This window comes from Petromyzon marinus, chromosome 39 (assembly GCF_048934315.1).
Source record: "Petromyzon marinus isolate PM22_M1 ecotype Great Lakes invasive population chromosome 39, UKy_Petmar_22M1.pri1.0, whole genome shotgun sequence".
NCBI classification, from domain to species: domain Eukaryota; kingdom Metazoa; phylum Chordata; class Hyperoartia; order Petromyzontiformes; family Petromyzontidae; genus Petromyzon; species Petromyzon marinus.
This window is the reverse complement of record NC_133705.1, coordinates 4,811,312-4,833,522: the sequence shown is the minus strand read 5'-3', so window position 1 is coordinate 4,833,522 and position 22,211 is coordinate 4,811,312. Positions and strand designations below refer to the sequence as shown.

The 22,211-nt window shown below is 46.1% G+C and overlaps 1 protein-coding gene across 1 annotated transcript in view; it reads right to left on the bottom strand.

The window, feature by feature from the left end:
- Positions 1 to 20,518, bottom strand: part of LOC116950556 (protein RCC2 homolog) — a 29,885-nt gene extending 9,367 nt beyond the window's left edge. The window contains exons 1-6 of the mRNA XM_032968435.2: positions 19,865 to 20,518; positions 11,680 to 11,773; positions 9,661 to 9,804; positions 7,524 to 7,655; positions 4,289 to 4,377; positions 786 to 900 (exon numbers count right to left, since the gene is read on the bottom strand). Coding sequence (XP_032824326.2) covers positions 786 to 900; positions 4,289 to 4,377; positions 7,524 to 7,655; positions 9,661 to 9,804; positions 11,680 to 11,773; positions 19,865 to 20,236 — 946 coding nt within the window. The 5' untranslated portion in view covers positions 20,237 to 20,518. The remainder of the gene's footprint in view (positions 1 to 785; positions 901 to 4,288; positions 4,378 to 7,523; positions 7,656 to 9,660; positions 9,805 to 11,679; positions 11,774 to 19,864) is intronic.
- Positions 20,519 to 22,211: the final 1,693 nt, after the last annotated feature.

Below are 22,211 nucleotides of genomic sequence, written 5' to 3'. Positions count from 1 at the left end.
GCAGGTAGGTGAAGTCAACATAGACGTGATAGCATAGAAGATTAATGCAACAACAGATTTTTCTACACTGCCCCCTGGGAAGAAAAAAAATCCACCAGTTGTGTTCATTGCAATCGCTCATCCAAGCCCTATCCAGGCTCAGGCTGGCTTAGCTGCTGAGAATCTGACGAGATTGACTGCATCCCGAGTGATACTAGGCTGGTCTCCACGTGCACATGTAAAGGTGGAGCCCTGCTGGCAATAGGGGCCTCCACACTAAGAAGCAACTATAAACAGCCACTCGAGAGGGTGTTTTGGCCTACTCTTCCACGCTGGCCACACGTCTTGTAAGAGGCCGGGAGTGCCCCACGCTTTACCCCATTATCGCCGCCGCCTAAACGTGGTTGGGCCCAGCCACGTTACCGGGTGGGTAGAGGCGTTGGAGGATTGAGGGGTTGAGGATTTTCATAAACTTTGCGGCATCGTTTCCACCTGAACCGGTGATCTCTGGATCGTAAGTCCGGCGCGATAACCGTTACAACCGCAGCGTCTCGGTTGGCATGTTGGCAGGATGCTACATTATGTGATTTGTTGCCATTTTTCTCTCACGTATTTGTTTCTATCGTCATTTTCCTTGCGACCATTATCTTATGCTTGGCAGAGAACCGATGCTTTTTGCTGATGAAACCCGATTCAACAAGAGCTTCTGAGTTCACAGGGTACTTCAAAATGAACTGAAGTGAACTGAGCTGCCGGTAAGAGCCCAGGGAGTGCCACAATGACCCCCACTTGTGGTGTGGCCGTACCGAGCTGTCCATACTCTGGGCAGCCGAAGGAGAAGAGATTCCCGTCGCAGTCGATGAAGACGCTAAACTCCGCACCGCAAGCCACCTTCACAACCTGCCTCCCGCTGTAGACTATCTGCATGCGGCGGGGGCCAGGGGGGGTGGGTAGGGGGGGGGACGCAGGGGGATGAGTGGCAGGGGAAAGGAAGTTAACCGTCGGCACCCATTGTCTAACGATCATTTTCCTGCAATGTTCACGGATGCGACCTTGTCACACGCACTTGAACAGCTTCTTAATCATTCGTATAGACGCTTACTTCTAAATCACGGGAAAAAGAATAACAACCCATAATAACCTTTATTATGAATAATATTGGTCGCGAAAGCCTACGTGTTAAAATAACAACCCAACTTAGAAATTATACACGATATTTATGGGCGCCACGGTGGCGTAGATGGTATACAAGTGCCTCTGTGGTAGTAGCTACATTGGAGAAACCAAAAGACATATCTCGGACCGCATCCGCGAACATAAAGCAGACTTGAAACACGGTAAGACGAACTCCTCTGCCGTGGCAGACCACTGTTACAATTCAGTGGGCTCACATGACATTGACTTCTCCAAGACGGAGGTTCTTTGCAAACCAACCGGCTACCATGAGAGATTCGTTCATGAGGCCATTCACATATACAAGCACAGAGACAATTTCAACCGAGAAGATGGATTCAGGCTTAGTAACCACTGGAAAGATGTGTTAAATCATTTCTGTTCTTAATTAATTGTAATTTTACGATGTCCTTCAGACCGCAGCTCTTTCGCCAGCATTGCCTCTTAATACCTCTCACACCACGGTTAATGGTATGGTTTACAACATGGAGCATACTAGGGCCTCGCAGCTGTCTCTCTCCCCCTCCTCTGTTCCGACCATGGACGAACTCGTCCGTCTGAACGGGGCCCATAGCTATCCGTGGTACGGAAATTTGAGGGTAAGAATCCACCCATTTTTTCGCCATATAGCATTGTGATATATAACGACTTATGGTTGGTAGCTTAGCTGATTGGAGAATATAGAGTTTATTGATAACATGAAGGTAATTTATATTTTAGTTTTTATTGGTTCACTATATAGTACTGTGAATAGCTCAGATGTGTAGTCATTTCTGTGACCAGTCACTAGCAAATCACCCAGTTATTTCAATGCTAAATTCGCCTAGTTATTTCAATGCTAAATTCTCCTGTTTGATTTGTACTAAGTGCCTCGGTGAATGTGTATGCTCTGACTTCAACGTAGCTATTTCTGTAGCAGTTACAAGCGAATCACTCAGCCATTTCAATGCTAAATTCTATGCTAATCCCATTGTCAAGGGGTGCCTCTGCGGATGTGTATGCCTTAACTTAGCTATTTCAATGCTAAATTCTATGCTAATTCCTTTTAACAATGGGTGCCTCTGCGGATGTGTATGCTTTAACTTTTAACATAGCTATTTCTGTGACCAGTCACAAGCTAATCATTCAGCCATTTCAATGCTAAATTTTATGCTAATTCCTGTGTCAAGGCTCTTTGTTCCTCTCACACAGCTTAAAAGCCGTGATCTGAACGTGGCTCTCTCACTCCAGCGCTGTCCTACCAGACAGTCTCGCCCCCTTCACCTGATGAAGGCCGCTTGTGTTGTGGCCGAAACGTCGTGAGAATATTATTGTGTTATTTTATTTTATCAATTTATTATTTTATTCTCATTCTACGTGACTTTACCGAAAGAACCAAAGAAGATGAATCATTGCAGTCACGAAAGCTTTAAATCGAAATTTAAAGGTATACAGGAAGTTGTGGGTTCAATTCTAACCCTGACGCCTGTATATTTCAGAATCAACATACTCTAAAGGCATGTCGATTATAAATGTGGAAGTAAAAACCAGAGGACCTGGAGAAAAATCCAAGTGACCACAGGGAGAAAGAGAAACACCAGAAACTCCAAACATACAGCAGGCGTCAGGGTCGGGATCGAACCCACTGCATCTCTCTACTCATATTATCAATACAGGGCACCACAGTGGCTAGATGTTAATGACCTTGCCTGGTATATAGGTCGTGGGTTTGATCCCAACCCTGATGCCTGCTGTATATTAAGAGTTTGCATGTTCTCCCCATGGTGATGTGGATTTTTCTTTAGGCGTTCTGATTTTTCCCTCCACATGTAAGATCAACGTGCGTTTCAAGAAATTTGGCTGCTCTAAGTTTCTACATTATAAGCCACTTCGTTGAGCTATCATTTGTGACCAGGTCACTTCTGAAAAAGAGCTACTGTATACTGGGCAGTGGGCCTTACCTGGTAATATACTCATTAGTTAAATAGTAGTACATTGTAAAGTTCAAGTACATCAAGCCTCACTGTGACAGGGCCTGGGAAGTCAGAATAAGTCAAGAGTGGAAAACATTAAACAATGTGCAGTTTTAGAATAGATTTTTGCACTAGGCCATATTTGTGTCTTGCCATATTTGTGTCATTAAGAACCCTCCACCACCCAGCATCCAGGAAGTCAGAAGCCAGGAAGTCACAATACAATCCTGGATCCTGACCTAAGGATGGCCAGTGCAGTTTTAAATGACACCTCATACCCGATTACTACATTTGCCTGTGCAAATGATATTAAACTTACCGGTGATCTGAAACGATAATAATTGGCATGCTAAACACTTTTACACTCGACAATTACATTTTCTTGGCCGCGTAGGGTGGTGGAGGGTCTTTACTACACAATTTAGTCAGATTATTGCGTGGCATCACCCAAAAATCAATTATTAATAATAATATACAACACCATTTCCCACAAAGTGGCGGTGATTTCACCACGGCGCTTGTGCCAGGCTAGATGCACTTCCAGGCCACATCTAGTGTGGAAGGCTCACTGGCAGGAGATCACTGGAAAGACCCAGGAGGTCACGGGAAAGGTCCCGATGTTATGGATTTACTGAGATGACACGACAGTAGCACCACCTGTACTCCCCACCGTGCCAACAGCCACCATTTGCCTTCAAGTGGCGGTGACGTTACCACGGCGCCTGTACCAAGCCAGGTGGACTTTGAAGCCACATGAACTGTCGAAGGCTCGCTAACAGGAGGTCACGGAACAGACCCAGGTGCTGTGGGTTGACTGAGATGACCAGCAGATGCACCAGCTGTGCCCCCTACTGTGCCAACTTGCTGCGTTTTAGCCACCCGAAATTCCTCTCGTTGTTGTGAGCATCATTTCTCTGCCCTCCGTTATTGTTAGAGGGCGACTGCCTCCAACTGCCCAGCAGCATCCTTCACAAGCCTCCTCCATCGAGGCCAATCTTGACAGTAAGCCCACTTAGCTCCACATCCTCCCATACCGCATCAGTCCATCTCTTCTCTAGCCCGTGTCGTGTCCATTTAGCTCCCTCTATCTGGTCAAACAGAAGCTCCTTGGGCATGCGGTGGTTGGGCATGTGCCAAAACACGTACACACACACACACTTATAAATGTAAAGTGCTGACGTTACCTGCGTTGGGCTTGGCACGGCATCCGTTTGGTTTCCCAGACCCAGCTGCCCAAGACGGTTTTCTCCAAACGCATACACGGTCCCCGTGTCTGAGGTCACGCCAGCGGATCATCACCATCATCATCGTTGTCGTCATCATCAGCATTAGCATCACCATTTACTATGAATACAGTGCCTCCCATGCAGAACACCAAGGGGTTTTTTGTGATAATTACTCAGGAAAGAGGAGATGCTGCCACAGTGAAGAAATAGTCAGAAAGCTGGACTTGCAATTAATCGAAATGTAGCCGGTGTGGTTCAATCTCTTGGCACGGCAGTTGAATAATGGGGCAAGTTTCTATTTAACTTGTTTTCTTATTCCCCTGCCTTTGTCCACCCGGCAGCGTAAAAATAATCGTTTGCACTTTATCGGGCGCCTTTCACAATGTGTCAAGGTACCGTGCGTGAAAAGGACAAAGATAAGAACGAATTGGGTGGGAATAGAAATTGGGCCGGAGAGGTGCAATGCCAAATAGAAGGAATCTTTTTTATTTCTTTAAAATTAGTTTTTAGTTGGGACAAAAAAAAAGGACAATGCATATATTATCATAATGTTTTTTGTTTGCATTTTGACTGCAGGTATTGTGGTTAATGCAGACATGAATCCTTGTAAAAAGGTTTCAGTTTTGTTGCCAGAAAAAAAGGGGAAAAACCCTATTATTACATTTTGGTACTGGCAAAGGAGGTCTAATGATGTAGATGCTCACCCCGAGCCCTCAATACTTTGATAGTGCATTGTCTTTGAGCTGTACGCCTTCTGGCGTCATCTGGTCGAGCACCAATTGGGTCGACGCTCAAGAGACAGTCGCCCCTTGGTGTGGACCAATCAGTTTCAAGGACAATGCATATATTATCATAGTATGTTTTTTGTTGGCATTTTGACTGCAGGTATTGTGGTTAATGCAGACATGAATCCTTGTAAAACGGATTAAGTTTTGTTGCCAGAAAAAAAGGGGAAAAACCCTATTATTACTAAAATACTTCTAAACGACCATTTCCCCGTAACCCAATGGCAACCGTGTTCTTCGTTATCAGTTGATACTTGACGCACTTATCATGAGTCTTCTTATTAATGATTCGTGTATGTGTTGAATGGGGATGGTATGGGTTGAGTGGGGATGTGTTCTTGATCAATTCTCTGCGTCAATTCTTTGCGTTGTAATGTGTGGCAGTGTGCGTATCATACGGATAGCTGGGTTCTCCTTCTTTCACACGGGCGGCCGGAGTTCGGTCCACAGTTGGTTGGAAGAGTTGGCACGATGCTCGCCATCGGTGCGCGATGATCAAGGCATCAGGTAGCACCCACAGCTCGTCCGCTGGCAGCTGACACCCTTGCTTGGTGGCGCTGGTGGCGCTGCGGCGTGCTCTCTCCTGCTCCGTCTGTCTGGCGGTGTCGATTGCTTTCGTTCGTTGATGGCAGGCTTGGTCGACGTTTGGCGCTTTCCGCCCTCTCTCGCGGATGTTGCTGGAATTCTCGTCAGCTTAGCTGGAACTGCAGTGGCTCTTGTGAGTCGATGCCCAGAGCGGAATAATTTTCGAGCGATACTACTTCTGATGGCGCTGAATTTGCACGGCGTAGCGTGTCGCAACTCAGCGAGCCTCGCCATCCTGGATAAGTTGCGGATTCTTCTTCTGCTGGTAAGCTTCTTCTGTGTCGGTGGCTGGCTGTTATCTTCGGTAGATGGTCATCTTCGGTAGCTGATGGTTGCCGTCTTCTGCCGCTGGTAGCTGTGATACGATGTATGGCCCGTGTCTCTCTTTTCATGCCAAAATTGATTTCTCTGCTCGCCTTCTCACAAAGGACTGGAACTTCCTTTGATCTCGCTCAATGTTGTGGGGGGGGGGGGGGGGTTGTACGTGTGTCTGTGTGTGTGTGTCATTTATTAAGCCATCTGTGTCTCTCCCCAAGCCATCTTTTCATCCGTGGAACACAGATGCCACCCTGCAATAAAAGAGTAATTTCCCTCGCTCTGGGCATTACATTCTTTGCTATCCCGTGCTGTGGGAAGACAAAGACGGTTGGGAGGCTCTTTTCTTATGGGATACAGTTTCTCTTGGTTGTGTAAGTTTGACCTAGTTCACCTCATCTCTCCTGGATAACCCTCGGTTTAATACTGCATAATTATTTGGTTTATGTTTCCCAAGATTTGTGATTTAACATTATCATCACCACGTATTTCTTAGGGTTTATTAATTTCGTCCTCCAGTCTGTATCCGGGGATCCGTGCTGTTATACTCGAGTCATTTTTTGATGTCCTGAGTTTTAGAGGTATAACTAAGTTTCGGTTAAGCTTCTTGACTGCTGGAATTCATTTCTTTGGTTTTTGTAAAGTCACGTAAACGGCAAGATGTAATATAATTTAAGGTGAATAACGTTAGTATTAATATTATGTATGAGAAGTAATAACCTGCTATGTAGATTGTAGTCTGGGTTTTTTTTAATCGTAGCGAGTGTGTAGATTCCTATAATGTCAGCTTATTCTTGTTGCTGAGTTTTTCTTGGACTTTCTGTTAATTAAAATAACCAAAATTTGTCTGTCCGGTTTTTGCCGCCCTGGAAGCTGGCGAGGCTTTGAAGCCGTGTCGGGATTTTTTTTTAGTCTCTCATTAGGAATTCCCCCCCCCACTTCTCTTTGTTTTGGGGTTATTACTTTTCATTGCTATCTCCGGCGGCCTGTTGTGTGTGAGAATGGCGGCTGCTGTGAGTGGAGGGGGTTGTTCACCTCACCCCCTCTGGCCTCCAAGCGACACCACGAGAAAAAAATTGATAAACTCATTCTTAATAAAAAATGGAAAAAGGCTTATATATACAACAAGTTCCACAGCTGGGGGGGCAGAAAGGGGGGGGGGGGCACCAGTGTGGAGTTCCACAGCTGGGGGGGGCAGAGAGGGGGGGCACCAGTGGGGAATTCCACAGCTGGGGGGCAAAGAGGGAGTGGGCAGAGAGGGGTGGGCAGAGAGGGGGGGGGGCAGAGAGGGGAGCACCAGTGGGGAGTTTCACAACCAGGGGGAGGGTCAGAGGGGAGGGTGGGCGTGTAACAATTCAATGGTTGTTACCGCAGGAGACACCAGCAATGTTACCAGCGGGTGACCTGCCGCACGACAGGGACATGTGACTAACCTGACAGGGATCCGTTGGCTTTTAACTGCACTCACAGGTGAGGTGGTGAGGATGTGAGAACACAGGTAAGCTCACCTGTGAGACACAGCGTGTGACTTCTCCCACAAGCCCCGTCCACGATCACGCACTCCTTGAGCGTGTCGATGATTCGAGGGACGTCCACACGACATGTGTCTCCGTGACCCAGCTGCCCTTTCTCTCCCCGCCCTGCAAAGGTAAATACAGAGATCCCCCGTATAGCTTTCACAGGCTGTTGGGGGCAAGTGCTCTTAGCGAGCACCTATGAAGGCTGGCATGGTGCACAAAGGGGTGGGTGGCTAGTACCACGCCCGTTTGCCTTTGTGTCCCCAGTGCTCATGTTTACCTACCGTACCAGGTACTTATTTTAGGCTGAGGTGACCTAGGGGAGGCCTTGAACCAGTTCAAATATTCTGCACTGGTATTGGTCTTGAACGGGAACAGAACTCAGGTTACCAGATGCATAGTGCAGTGCGTTAATCGTTACACTACCGCTCCCCCATGGGGCACACAGACAAAGATCCCCCCTAAAACCTTTTGCATACTGTTGGGGCGATTGCTGTTAGCGAGCACTTAGATGCGTGCGTACACACACAAAATAGACAAAGGTCCTTCTCTAAAACAGACAGGCTGTTGGAGTGGCTAAAATAACACACAATGTAACCCATTGCTGACCAAACATCCCAATGTTGAACAAAATACCGGAAAATTACTCAATTAGGATTACACAGCAAACATCATCATCCCCTTCTGTGTAAAACTTGGCAGGACCCTCTTGAAGAAGAGTCTTCAGACTGAGTGAGGCTTTCCTGGCTAAATAAGTGTAATCATAAGATTTGAAGTAATTAACTATTATTACTAGGAATTTGCTCCTGATTTTTGTTTATATAAAGTAGACTCTCGATTATCCGCGTGCGGTTTATCCGATTTGCGGATTAACCGCGCACCTGAAATTTTGACAAACTAATAACTCGTGGATTTTCCCTTAAGCCCAAATTAATAATCCAAAAGGTTACGAATTGTTTTTCCAGGAAATGTTTATTACAAGTCACGTGCTTCAACTGAACAAATATGTTGCTCCGGTTAATCCGAAATCCACGTGATTGATTCTGATTGGCATGGTTCTGCTGCTGTCATCCACTTAATGGGTCGCGTCTTCTGTGCGGGAGCAGGAAAGTGTTATTACTGTGCACACGCATCAATCGGTCGATCGTTAGTAAATCGAAAGAGTATTTTCTTAACTTTACCTATGTTCAATCTTGATTTGAAGCTTTCGTGACTGCAGGAATCCATACTCTTTGGTTCTTTCGGTAAAGTCACGTAGGTAGAAATAAAATAAAATCACGACGTTTCGATCGCAACACAAACGATCTTCATCAGGTGGGACAACCTATGTTAGTGGTTTTTTGGCATAGAAATCCACGGAAAATGTATATTTTTGATTATCCACGATGTTGAATTATCTGTGGCCATCCTCTCCGACATTAGCATGGATAATCGAGAGACTACTCTGAATATTAAACAAAATCTCAAAATAAGGCCTAGATATGAAATTTACGTCGATTCAGATTGATCTGAGAATCCTGAAGTGACGTCACTAATATGCCACCACTTTTGTGCTTTTTTTAGTAAAGGTGATGTCACTGACATTTTACAAAAGACATTTTACATTAATGCAAAATGCTAATGTTCTGAAAAATATATTTAATTGTCCTCATATTTGCGAAATTAGAAACGTTTTAATCCAAAACTCATCCCAACAATGCATGTGCGCCTGTGTGCATGCAGTGCATTATGTTTTATAAGTCTGTGCGTAAAAGTGTCTTTGTATCCGTGTGCATTTGTGAATATCTATATCCGTACCAGTGTGTGTGTGTAGTGGTTAGCGCACTGCACTACGAACCCAGTGACCCGAATTTGATTCCTGCTCATGGCCAACACCAGTCATGATTATCTGAACCAGTCATGGGTCTCCCCTAGGTCGACTCAGCCTCAATTGAGTACGAAGTGCGGTGTGTAAACATCGCCACTCGGGAGACAAAGGCGTTCGTGCATGTTGCTGGCCACCCACCCCCCTCGCGTGCTGTGCCGGCCTTTATAGGTGCTCCCTAACAGCACTTGCCCCAACAGTCTGTAAAGGCTATACGGGGGGGGGGATCTTTGTCTTTGTGTATGTCACACGTGTGCTCGTCACCCCAACTGTACACGAGCCCTCGTGTGGAGATGAGGAGGCTGTGAGCTGCACACGGGCCCGTGATGACACGGCTCACAGCAATGTCACGGAGACTTCCGTAGCGGTGAGGGGCCCACAGGTTCTGGCCCAAATTCCGGAATGCAGCTGCAAAGACCAAAATGTAAACAGAGAGACTCATACAGCTATAGACTCGCAGACACAGAGGAAAACATGCTGAAGCACGCACAGACACTCGTATAATACACATAGACAGCCGGTAGATACAGACACAAACATTCGTATACATAAGAAAAGTCAAAGATCCTCTGTGTAGCCTTTAACGTGCTGTTGGGGCGAGAGCTGTTAGCGGCAAACACCTCTGAATGTTGGCACGGCACTTGAAGGGATGGTGTGGCCAACACCATGCCGGACCACCTTTGTCTCCCCAGTGCTTGCTGATGCTTACACACCACACCATTTATTCATTTAAGGCTGAGTCGACCCAGGGAAGGCCCAGCACCGGTTCAAATATTCGCCGCTGTTGGCCATGAGCCACTACACAGTCCAGTAGTTTTTTCTTGGTGTGATCCAACATACATCCAATTACACAATATGTTAGCCATTACAAGCCCATGGACTGCACAGAAATCTATCAGCCTGCTAACATTATCGTTGAACTGATCTGACCCATGCCTTGCAATCAATCTCACCCCTAGTGCTCGTGTCATGACCCGCTCGAGCATTAAAGTCACCTAATAAGATGACTCTACTCCGAAGGGCCACTTTAGCCAACACCTGGGACAAGAGGTCATAGAAAGCATCTGATTCATCCCTCTTCAAATATTCATCTACAGTGCCCCTAGACCGTTCCATTTCTGCTGTAATGTGCACCGATGCCTTCTTTATTGAGGGCGATATTGGCACGTAATAATAAAGATTTATTGACCACCATTGCTCACCTCCTGTTGATGGGGAAGGAAGTCAGCATTGGCCCGGGACTCACAGCCTCCCATATCCCAACACCAAACTCTCAGTTACCCTCATTATTTTATTCAGAAGAGCTACTCACTGTTGCTGCATTGCATTTTGCCCTGTGTAGAGGACTATTCACCTATTGTTATTATATTAGTCAGAACCAATCCACCAGACCTCCTTGCATCCCACAGAGGTCTAGGCAGTAACAACCTAGCTCCCAACAGAGGAAGAACACAACCTCTCCTCACCAGCGAGCGATCTGAAATTCCATGTGGCCTGCTCTAGCAATTGCCTATTGCTTCTGGCGGCTCCCCGAGAATGTGGTGTCAGTCTCCTGGCTCCACCGATTGGGGTTTGGCCGGAGAATACGATGGACGGTCGTCCCCTCGGGGCATCAGGTGCATGCTTATTTTGAATTAACATTTTTCTCTCCCTAGTCCGTTGGTGACTGAATTTAACGTGGCAGGGTTACCAGCTCCTCGCACCAACACCAATATACCAACACACGCCATTCGCCACTAAGTGACGGTGATGTCACCACGGCGCCTGTGCCAGGCCAGGTGCACTTTGAGGCCACGTGACAGGGAGTCACGGGACAGACCCAGCAGGTGCCATGGGTTGACTGAGATGACTGGCAGATGCACCAGCTCCTCGCCAGCACACACAGGAACACGCTTAAATGTGTCTATTTAACAACACACAAAGGTGTGCAACATTCAATGTGCTCTAGAGCCAAGACCACCGGCTCAAAATAACTGAACGTGTGACCATTTTGTGGTTTTACATCACCGACCAAAAAAGTTGAGAAAATGTGGCCATTCCAGTCAGCAGCAGTGAAACAAAGACACAACTGTCGACTGGTTTCACTCTCGTTAGGACTCACAAGTACAGTTGGCACAGCTGCCTTCCCGTGGTTCTTGAGACATTTAAGGAAGAGGGATTTGTCCAGTCCCTTGCAGTGAACAAGAGCCCCCTCCATTAGTGGAAAAGGAGAATCAGATGTGAAAGTGTGGTTGGTTTGGGGAGGGGGGGGGGTGAAGGTGAGGGGGGGGGCATCTGAGAGACCTTGTTGCTTAGGCACTTCCCGCCGCCCAACCAGATCCCAGTTGGTGGCTCCGCATATCAGCAGCTGCCCCCTGAACTTTGCACCGTCGAGACTCTGCAGGATCAAAGGAGACAATGCACACAACGATGGGGCCGATTCGTCAAGTGGCACGGGCAAAGGTGGCAAAACGATTGAACTTTTACAATTATTGTCTGAAAACATCTTGATAAAAAGAGCACTGCAGAGCTTGGGCAGTTGTTGATAGCGCCAGGTCACCGCCTGGCTGCTGCCTTCCAGCTCGCCTGCGGTTCCCCGGCATCTGCGAGATGCAATTTGCACGAAATGGACGACAACGCTACGTAAATACAAACATCATTATTGTTACTCTGGCTCTTTCGGTAAAGTCACGTAGATAGAAAAAATAATAAAAGAACACGACGTTTCGGGCGCAACACAAGCGTCCGTCATCAGGTGAGAAAGAATGATCTGCTGTTGTGGCTTTAGATGGGCACGGGAGGGGTTTTGTCGAGTCGTGGCTGCAGGAGTTCATGGGGGGGGGAGGGGGGGGAGTGGAGGGTTTGTGGCATGCAGGGATGGGTGGGGGCTGGAGAAATTAGCATGTCAATGAGCTTGAATTAGTAAACGGAAACAGCACGGGTGGGTGACACTCACAGCAGTTAAAACTTGACGTGGTTTATCACGTCCTTCCAATGATTGAGCTTGTTGCGACCAAAACGTCGTGTTCTTTTATTATTTTTCCTATCTACGTGACTTTACCGAAAGAAACAGCGAGTATGGATTCCTGCAGTCACGAAAGCTTCAAATCAAGATCATTATTGCCATGAAGATGACAAAGAGTTAAACATGACAATGTCCGCTTTATGTTATTTAAACCCAAATGTATTTTTGGCTTTAACGGTTGGATTTATTTATTTTGAAGCTGTCTTTGAGGTGGAGCATACTGCTTAAACACATTCCTGCGGTGGGAGCTGGTAGGAACGTTGGGTTGCTCGGTCAATGGCCAGGGTCAACGGCGGCACCACGTGGTGTATTTCGCAAATATGCCCGACTGTGAGGGTGGGCACAAGCCGGCGTGAGTAGGTTAAACGTTGAGTTTTATAAGGGCACCACGGGGTGACCAGCCCCTCCCCACCCAGCCCCACCCCTCCCACCCCCTACCCAGCCCCTCCCCACCCAGCCCCTCCCCACTCTCCCCACCCAGCCCCTCCCCACCCAGCCCCACCTTCCCCACCCAGCCCCTCCCCACCCTCCCCTCTCCACCCAGCCCCACCCCTCCCATTTTTGGATACACGACGGACGGACGGACACAATAACCCCCTGTGGGCCGGTGTAACCAGGAGGTTCCTACCAGTATAATGATCATGTCAGAGACATTAATGGCCAGGTCAGAGACTGGTATACGTTTGTGGGCCAGTTGTCAATCCACTGCTTCGATTAATTCCTCCCCCTACACCAGGGGTCGGGAACCTTTTTGACTAAGAGAGCCATGAAAGCAAAAAATTTGGAAATTTATTTCAGTGAGAGCAATATAATATATTTTAAAAGTGAATTCAACTAAATGTCAGTATAATAAGCCTCTGAATTTATTCTTTTAAATAATGTTGTTATAACACTCACCATTAATGCGACTTCTGGTGCTGCATGGATTTGCTGATGTCTTTGTAGTCGGGTTGGTACTTGGTGAGGTTAAGCTTCATGCAAGCGTTGAGGCTTTCATCCGTTAAACGTGATCGTAGGTTGGACTTGATGTTTTTAAGATGTGAGAATGACTGCTCACATGCATACGTAGATCCAAACATGGTCAATACAGCAATACTCACACGCTGCAGTGTGTGGTATGTGACAGGAAGCGCGTTCCAAGTTTTGAGAATCAGCTGGTCTTCGGGTTGGAGTTTTTTCATTTCTGTCCACATGTGCTTGCTCGCCAACTCCGCTTTCTGTCGTGTGATTCTTTCCAAATCTTCATTCAGTGACTTGAACTTATTCACCCACATGTCTGAGGCCTTCAGGTCAGCCACTTCTGCTTCAAAATCTCTGACGGAGACACCAGGGATGTAATTCAGGTTGGCTGTGTTCAGTGAACACTCGTTTGGATGGGTGATGAACTTAAAAAGACGAGTGTGCTCACGAAATTCTCCAAAGCGTGCTTTGAAGGACTGTAGGAGACTGGATGTGCAGCCAGCTAGCTGGTGGAGATCAAGGTTTTGAATGGGCTCACTTGCTGTGCATGCATCTTTAAATTGGCTCAGTTTTTCAAAATGTAGTAAACGACCTGTTTCAAGATCCGTGATGAAAAGCTCCAGCTTGTTTTCAAAAGCAAATACAGCTTGTTGAAGGGATAACACTGTATTTCCAATGCCTTGCATTTTCACGTTGAGCTGGTTCAGATGTTCAGTCAGATCTACGAGATAGTAAAACTTGAGGAGCCACTCGGTGTCGGCTAGCTCAGGATGCCCGACGCCTTTCATTTCAAGGAAAGTCCGGATTTCGTTCAGGCAAGCCGCAAAACGGCTAAGCACCTTCCCTCTTGACAACCAACGCACATTGCTGTGCAAAAGCAGACCAGGATAGTTATTTACAACTTCATCCAGCAGTGTTTTAAACTGGCGATCATTTAAGGCTCGGGCAACAATAAAGTTGATCACACGAATGACCAGCGACATCACTTCGCCAAACTGCCTGTCACACATCTGAGCACAAAGTGCCTCCTGGTGTATAATGCAATGGAAACTTAGGATGGGTCTATTTTCATGTTCACGGAGAAGCGCCACAAATCCTTTGTTTTTCCCCACCATACACGGAGCACCATCAGTACACACTGAGAGAAGTTTATCCATAGGTAGACTTTTTTCTTGAGCAAACTCCATGAAAGACTTGAATAAATCCTCACCTCTTGTGGACCCTTTTAATGGCAGAACAGCAAGACTTTCTTCGCGCAGTGTGTCACCAACAGCATATCTTGCAATCACGCTGAACTGCGACAAATGGCTCACGTCTGTTGACTCATCCAAAGCCAGAGAAAAGAACGGCGCTGCATTTATGTCCTTCACTTGCGTTTCCTCCACTTTGTTTGCCATCACGATGGTACGATCATGAACAGTTCTTGCCGACAGAGGCATGTCTTGTATCCGTTTGATTATCTTGTCTTTGTTCGGAAGATCATCAAAAAGTTCATTGGCTACATCCAGCATGAACGTTTTAGCATACTCGCCATCTGTGAATGGTTTTCCGTTCCTCACTATTGCTAAAGAACCAGCAAAGCTAGCCGAATTATAGTCACCTTGCCGGGTCCATACGCGGAGTTGCTGCTGGCTAGCTTGCACCCTGCTCAGAAGCTCTTGGCACGCTTTCTTTCTGCTGTCTCCCGCAGGGTATTTTGATGCAAAGGTAGCGTGGCGCGTGTCGAAGTGCCGCTTTACATTCGACCGTTTCAACGATGTAATTTTGTCATTGCAAATTAGACACACCGCAGAACCCGCTCTCTCCACAAAGGCGAATTCTTCGGTCCATTCGTCCTGAAATGTACGATACTCGTCGTCTTTTTTTCTTTTCGCCATCTTCTTCGTCGAAGGGTTAGCTTTGAGCTAATGACCGAGCAGACGCAGTCTCAGACTGATTCAAAAGGGGGCGTTTACCTGTTTTACCCAGCAACGGCAAACGTAGGCCAGTATCATCCAATTAAAATAATGGACAATTGCTCCTGCAGCCCTGAACAGGACATGCGCAGTGAAAAATCGATGGATGGATTAAAACAAGTGAGAATATTTTGTTTTATCTGCGAGCCATATGCAATCATCAAAAGAGCCACATCTGGCTCGCGAGCCATAGGTTCCCGACCCCTGCCCTACACCGTGCCGCTCGTGGAGCCTGTTTGGACATACTTCACCCACGCCTGCTGTCACAGAGGGTTTTAACTGATGGGAAATTATTATAAAACTCACCTACCCTCCGCTTGGGTTTATTTCACAACAGGAATTGCCAATCCACTGCTGGATGAGGGCCTCCAGACGCGTCGGCGTATAAAGACGTACAGTACAAGTAAAGCTGTGGACTTTCATACACTGCCCTCCGTTTGCCAACACGTAGCCTATAACATTATTTGGCAGCGGTGCACGAGGGTCATTGCCCAAAACGTCGCATCTTATATATATTTTTTTCCCATTTAAGGTAGCCTATAAGAATGTTTGTGCATGCGACCACCCAGCGTGGTGAAGTATGGCAATTGTACACCAGCATCACAGTAGATTAGTATTCTTGATAAAGTTTACTGAAAAGTAACGGGGACGCTCCGCAAAATACGAGACGGGTGGCAATGCCCAAATACAGTGGCACGTTAACATTGTTAACATTGTCGTTACTGTGTCTTTTCATCACGCTGAAATAAGATTAAACACATTAATAAAATAAACAAACGTGGAGAGAAGACAAACACAATAACAACTGCGAGGTTATAAACTTAGCAGGCTTGCCTATATGACGCTGCAAAGGCCAAAACCTCCCGCGTCAACGCTGGTCCATAAACCACTACTGTACTGGACACAGCGCTCGGCACTGCGTATCAGTTTTAAGTTTTTTGTGTGTGTGTAAAAAAAAATGTTGATTTAGATATCTTTTAAAAAGAAATAGACGTTAATTGTTTCATGTGGACAAGTGGAAGTTTTGCGTGGTCTATGTCGCTATTGTCCCGAACAAATGCGTATATCGAGACTGTACAGTGTACTGTACGGTTACCATAGCAACGCGCGGTATTTATTCATCGAACTTTATGCAATTTAAACGCAATACGAATCAAATGTCAAACATTAACGTATCGTAAGTGATCGGTTTTTTTTTAAACAATATTTACGTGTCATTACCGTTATATAGACTGTATTGTATACTGTTATATAGACTGTATTGTAAACTGTTATATAAACTGTATTGTATACTGTTATATAGACTGTATTGTATACTGTTATATAGACTGTATTGTATACTGTTATATAGACTGTACTGTATACTGTTATATAGACTGTACTGTAAACTGTTATATAGACTGTATTGTATACTGTTATATAGACTGTATTGTATACTGTTATATAGACTGTATTGTATACTGTTATATAGACTGTATTGTATACTGTTGTATTGTATACTGTTATATAGACTGTACTGTATACTGTTATATAGACTGTATTGTATACTGTTATATATACTGTATTGTATACTGTTATATAGACTTATACTGTACTGTTATATAGACTGTATACTGTACTGTTATATAGACTGTATTGTATACTGTTATATAGACTATTGTGTAGTTATATAGACTGTATTGTATACTGTTATATAGACTGTATTGTGTACTGTTATATAGACTGTATTGTGTACTGTTATATAGACTGTATTGTATACTGTTATATAGACTGTCTTGTGTACTGTTATATATACTCTATTGTGTACTGTTATATAGACTGTATTGTATACTGTTATATAGACTATTGTGTAGTTATATAGACTGTATTGTATACTGTTATATAGATTGTATTGTGTACTATTATATAGACTGTATTGTGTACTGTTATATAGACTGTATTGTATACTGTTATATAAACTGTCTTGTGTACTGTTATATATACTGTATTGTATACTGTTATATAGACTAGTGTACTGTTATATAGACTGTATTGTATACTGTTATAGACTGTATTGTGTACTGTTATAGACTGTATACTGTACTGTTATTTAGACTGTATTGTATACTGTTATATAGACTGTATTGTATACTGTTATATAGACTGTATTGTGTACTGTTATATAGACTGTATTGTACACTGTTATATAGACTGTATTGTGTACTGTTATATAGACTGTATTGTGTACTGTTATATAGACTGTATTGTGTACTGTTATATAGACTTATTGTATACTGTTATATAGACTGTATTGTATACTGCACAAAGCGAAGAGAGAGAAGTGGGATTAATGAAATATAATACTCACAAACAAATAGGCGTAACGAAACAGCAAACACAACGCTTCCGCGACCAATATCCATAATATTGGGTTAGATCGCGTAAATATATATATATTTAAATGTGTCGTTAAAGCCGCCACCACCCGACACGCTAACAAAGCTCCCCAACACACAACCGGTGTTGCTGTACTCATAACGAATTGGCCACGTTCTGTTTACGTGACAAATCTTCCTTAAGTGGCTGTGTCGGGTGGTGGCGGGTTTAACGACACATTAACATATTTACCCTGGATTAAGCACACACTACGCCAACAATTGTTCTCCTACATCTCTCTCATTTCACTGCAACTTCGGTCTTATCTAAAACTACTACACTAGTTTTATTTATTTTTTACCAGCCAAGGATCCCACTGAGCTGTGTGTATGTTTTATTTTTAAGAGGCGACCAGGCTGTCAACGAAGTCCATTATCGTCCTGTGGACATTCATTTACATCAGGCAAATACTCAAAAACGCGTGATGTTGATTACTAAATGTGCAGGGAAAACTCCCTCGCCTGGTGTACAGGAGGTCGTGGGTTCCATCCCAACCCTGATGCCTGCTGTTGTTTATTTGGAGTTTGCGGTGTCTCTCTCATCATCATCATCACGGTGGCTATGAGATGTTAACTACCTCGCCTGGTACGCAGGAGGTCGTGGGTTCCATCCCAACCCTGACGCCAGCTGTTGTGTATTTGGAGTTTGCGTGTCTATCTCTCATCATCATCACGGTGGTTATGAGATGTTAACTATCTCGCCTTGTGTACAGGAGGTCGTGGGTTCCATCCCAACCCTGATGCCTGCTATTGTGTATTTGGAGTTTGCGGTGTCTCTCTCATCATCATCACGGTGGCTATGAGATGTTAACTCCCTCGCCTGGTACGCAGGAGGTCGTGGGTTCCATCCCAACCCTGATGCCTGCTGTTGTGTATTTGGAGTTTGCGGTGTCTCTCATCATCATCATCAGGGTGGTTATGAGATGTTAACTATCTCGCCTGGTATACAGGAGGTCGTGGGTTCCATCCCAACCCTGTTGCCTGCTGTTGTGTATTTGGAGTTTGCGGTGTCTCTCTCCCCTTGGTCGTGTGGATTTATCTCCTGGTCCTCCGGATTTCCCCTCCACATTTAGTAATCAACAACAACATGCGTTTAGAGTGTTTGACTGCTATAAATATCCACATGACGATAATCCCACTTCTAATTTGGGGCCTTACCTGGTCAAATGAACAAAAAATAATTTTACATCTCTTGCCTCTACACCTCTTCATCTCAAGCCTCGTGTGTACACACACCTCTTCTCTCACTTCATCTCAAACCTCGTGTGTACACACACCTCTTCATCTCAAGCCTCGTGTGTACACACACCTCTTCATCTCAAACCTCGTGTGTACACACACCTCTTCATCTCAAGCCTCGTGTGTACACACACCTCTTCATCTCACTTCATCTCAAGCCTCGTGTGTACACACACCTCATCTCAAACCTCGTGTGTACACACACCTCTTCATCTCAAGCCTCGTGTGTACACACACCTCTTCATCTCAAGCCTCGTGTGTACACACACCTCTTCTGTCAGCTCAGGGGGGGCCTCCCCTCTTCAATGTATCCTTAGGATCCCCCCAATGAACCGGCGCTGCCACCACCGCACGAATCCCAAATCCACTCGGCACTGAACGCACGAGAGGGGTGGGGGTGGAGCGGTGGCGCAGCGGTTAGCGCGCTGCGCCCACGACGACACCAGCGGGGCAGCGGAGCCCGAGTTGGATTCCCGCTCACGGCCACCGACAACCCAAAGGAACCCGTCCCCCCCACCACCCCTCCAACAGGTCGGCTTAGCCTCAAAATTAGTAGCCTGGTGCGGCGGTGTGTAAGCATCGCCACCGGGAAGACAAAGGCGGCCGGGCGTGGTGGTTGCTGAACCACCCTCCCTGCAGCACAGCGCTTGCCCCAACAACAACACTCTGTTATGGTTACACGTCTCTGACCTGGGTGGGTAGCGGTAGCGGCGGGGTTAAAGGGCATTCATCCAGCAGTGGATTAAACAAAGGGGGTCGCCGTGTCGTCGTTTCTCTTCGCCGGTCTCTACACCATCCCCGGGCTACACCATCCCCGGGCTACACCATCCCCGGGCTACACCATCCCCGGGCTACACGCCGCGACTGTCTCAAGCTGGAGACATCTCGCTACTCACGCTGCCGATGACGACGTTCGCTGGCGTCCGCGCCGCCGCCGCCGCCGCTGCTGCCGATGATGTCGATGGTGATGATGATGACGACGACGATGGTGGTGCGGGTGGTGGTGATGATGATGGTAGCTGTGGTGTCGGTGACGATGATGACGAGGTGACGATGATGATGCCGCTGCCGCTCGCTCGTCCATCGTCTCGCCGGGCTCGCTTCACACCCCGGCGGACGATCGAATCGTCACCATCATCAACATCGTCGTCTTCACCATCACCACCATCATCATCACCGCCGTCATCATCCTCTTCTTCCAAAGCATCATCATCTTCATCATCGTCGTCGTCGTCATCATCCTTTGCTGATGATTTTCGTCTCGGCATGTCGGTTGCAGCCGCCGCTGCTGCCGCTGTTGATGCTGATGATGATGTTGTTGTTGATGCTGATGATGTTGATGATGATACAATGCCCGATGGTAGTGAAGTGTTATCCGCCGTGGAACACTTTATCACTCTGGGGGGGGGGGGGGTGTTTGTGTGTCTGCTGCAGTGAGTGAGAGAGAGAAAGGTTTGTCTCTCTCTCTATGTTTATTAATAATTTTATTTTAGGTTTTTTTTCTTCTTCCTCTGTAAAAGAGTTATTTTATTATTTACCCGCCCTCCCTTCTCCCAAGGCCCACCACCGTGGTCACTGGCAGTGTCACCCGGCGGCAGCTCGGCACTGCTGATGAGACACGCGGACGTCGAAACCGGTCCTAATGCAGCTAAATAGACGACGTTGACTCAAAAACTAATGTCCTCATACCGTAAACGTCGTTTTTTTTATTTTGATTTAAAGCTTTCGTGACTGCAGGGATTCATATTCTTGGTTCTTTCGGTAAAGTCACCACGTAGAAGGGAAACAATAAAATAATAAAACATTGTTTTATATTTTTATTATTTAATTGTTTCCCTTCGACATAGTCTTTTTTTTTAGTTTGCTTTAATGTCCATATAAAAATTCAGACTTGCCATTAAATCGAACACACTTCGTTATGATCGTATTTCATACATTATAATAATGCTGTATGAGTAGTTGAACAGTAGTAACATGGGTGATACCTAACTATACCTATCTATGAACAAACTATATCTCGTCAGAAGCTCTGTTAAAGCTCAGCTAGGAGTTGAGATTGGATTAAAACCAGTACTCCATGCACATTGTTGTACCGTACTGCTATGCTCTATGCCCTTGCCCAATCCGCATTGACCTGCGTGGTGAGGTATGGTAAAATAATAACCCCACAACAAGCAGTGGATTGAACCAATAGAGCTACACAATGAATGAAGATCCTCAAGGGAGAGAGAGAGCTTCAACTGAGTCTAAGAATGATGTTTTAAGGAGGGTCTTGCCTGAGGATGCTTGGCCAGAAAACTTACAAAAGTCACGGTGGCTATGAGATGTTAACTACCTCGCCTGGTACACAGGAGGTCGTGGGTTCCATCCTGACCCTGACGATGCCTGCTGCTGTATATTTGGAGTTTGCGTCTCTCTCATCATCACGGTGGCTATGAGATGTTAACTCCCTCGCCTGGTACACAGGAGGTCGTGGGTTCCATCCCGACCCTGGCGCCTGCTGCTGCTGCTGTATATTTGGAGTTTGCGTCTCTCTCATCATCACGGTGGCTATGAGATGTTAACTACCTCGCCTGGTACACAGGAAGTCCTGGGTTCTATCCTGACCCTGACGCCTGCTGCTGCTGTATATTTGGAGTTTGCGTGTCTCTCTCTCATCATCATCACGGTGGCTGAGATGTTAACTACCTCGCCTGGTACACAGGAGGTCGTGGGTTCCATCCCGACCCTGACGATGCCTGCTGCTGTATATTTGGAGTCTGTGTCTCTCTCTCATCTTCACGGTGGCTATGAAATGTTAACTACCTCAACTGGTATGCAGGAGGTCGTGGGTTTCATCCCGACCCTGACGCCTGCTGCTGCTTCTGCTGTATATTTGGAGTTTGCTGTGTCTCTCTCCCCGTGGTGGCGTGGCTTTTCTCCGGGTCCTCCGGTTTTCCCCTCCACATTTAGTAATGAACATCACGCGTTTAGAGTGTTTGGCTGCTGTACATTTCCACGTGACGATAAACCACTTCGTTGAGCTATCATTTGTAGCCAAGTTGCTCATAAAAAGATCTCCATAGCTCAGTGCGGCCTTACCTGCTAAAATAAAAAAATAGTTTAGTTTAAAATGTCTGTACTACTGTATCTGCTACAACACACATACACACAAGTGAACATCAGCAGAGTCAGATTTGCTGGAACGAATGCCCGTGACACTGCCATATGTTCATAGGGGAGGACGGGTACTAGTTCAACCCC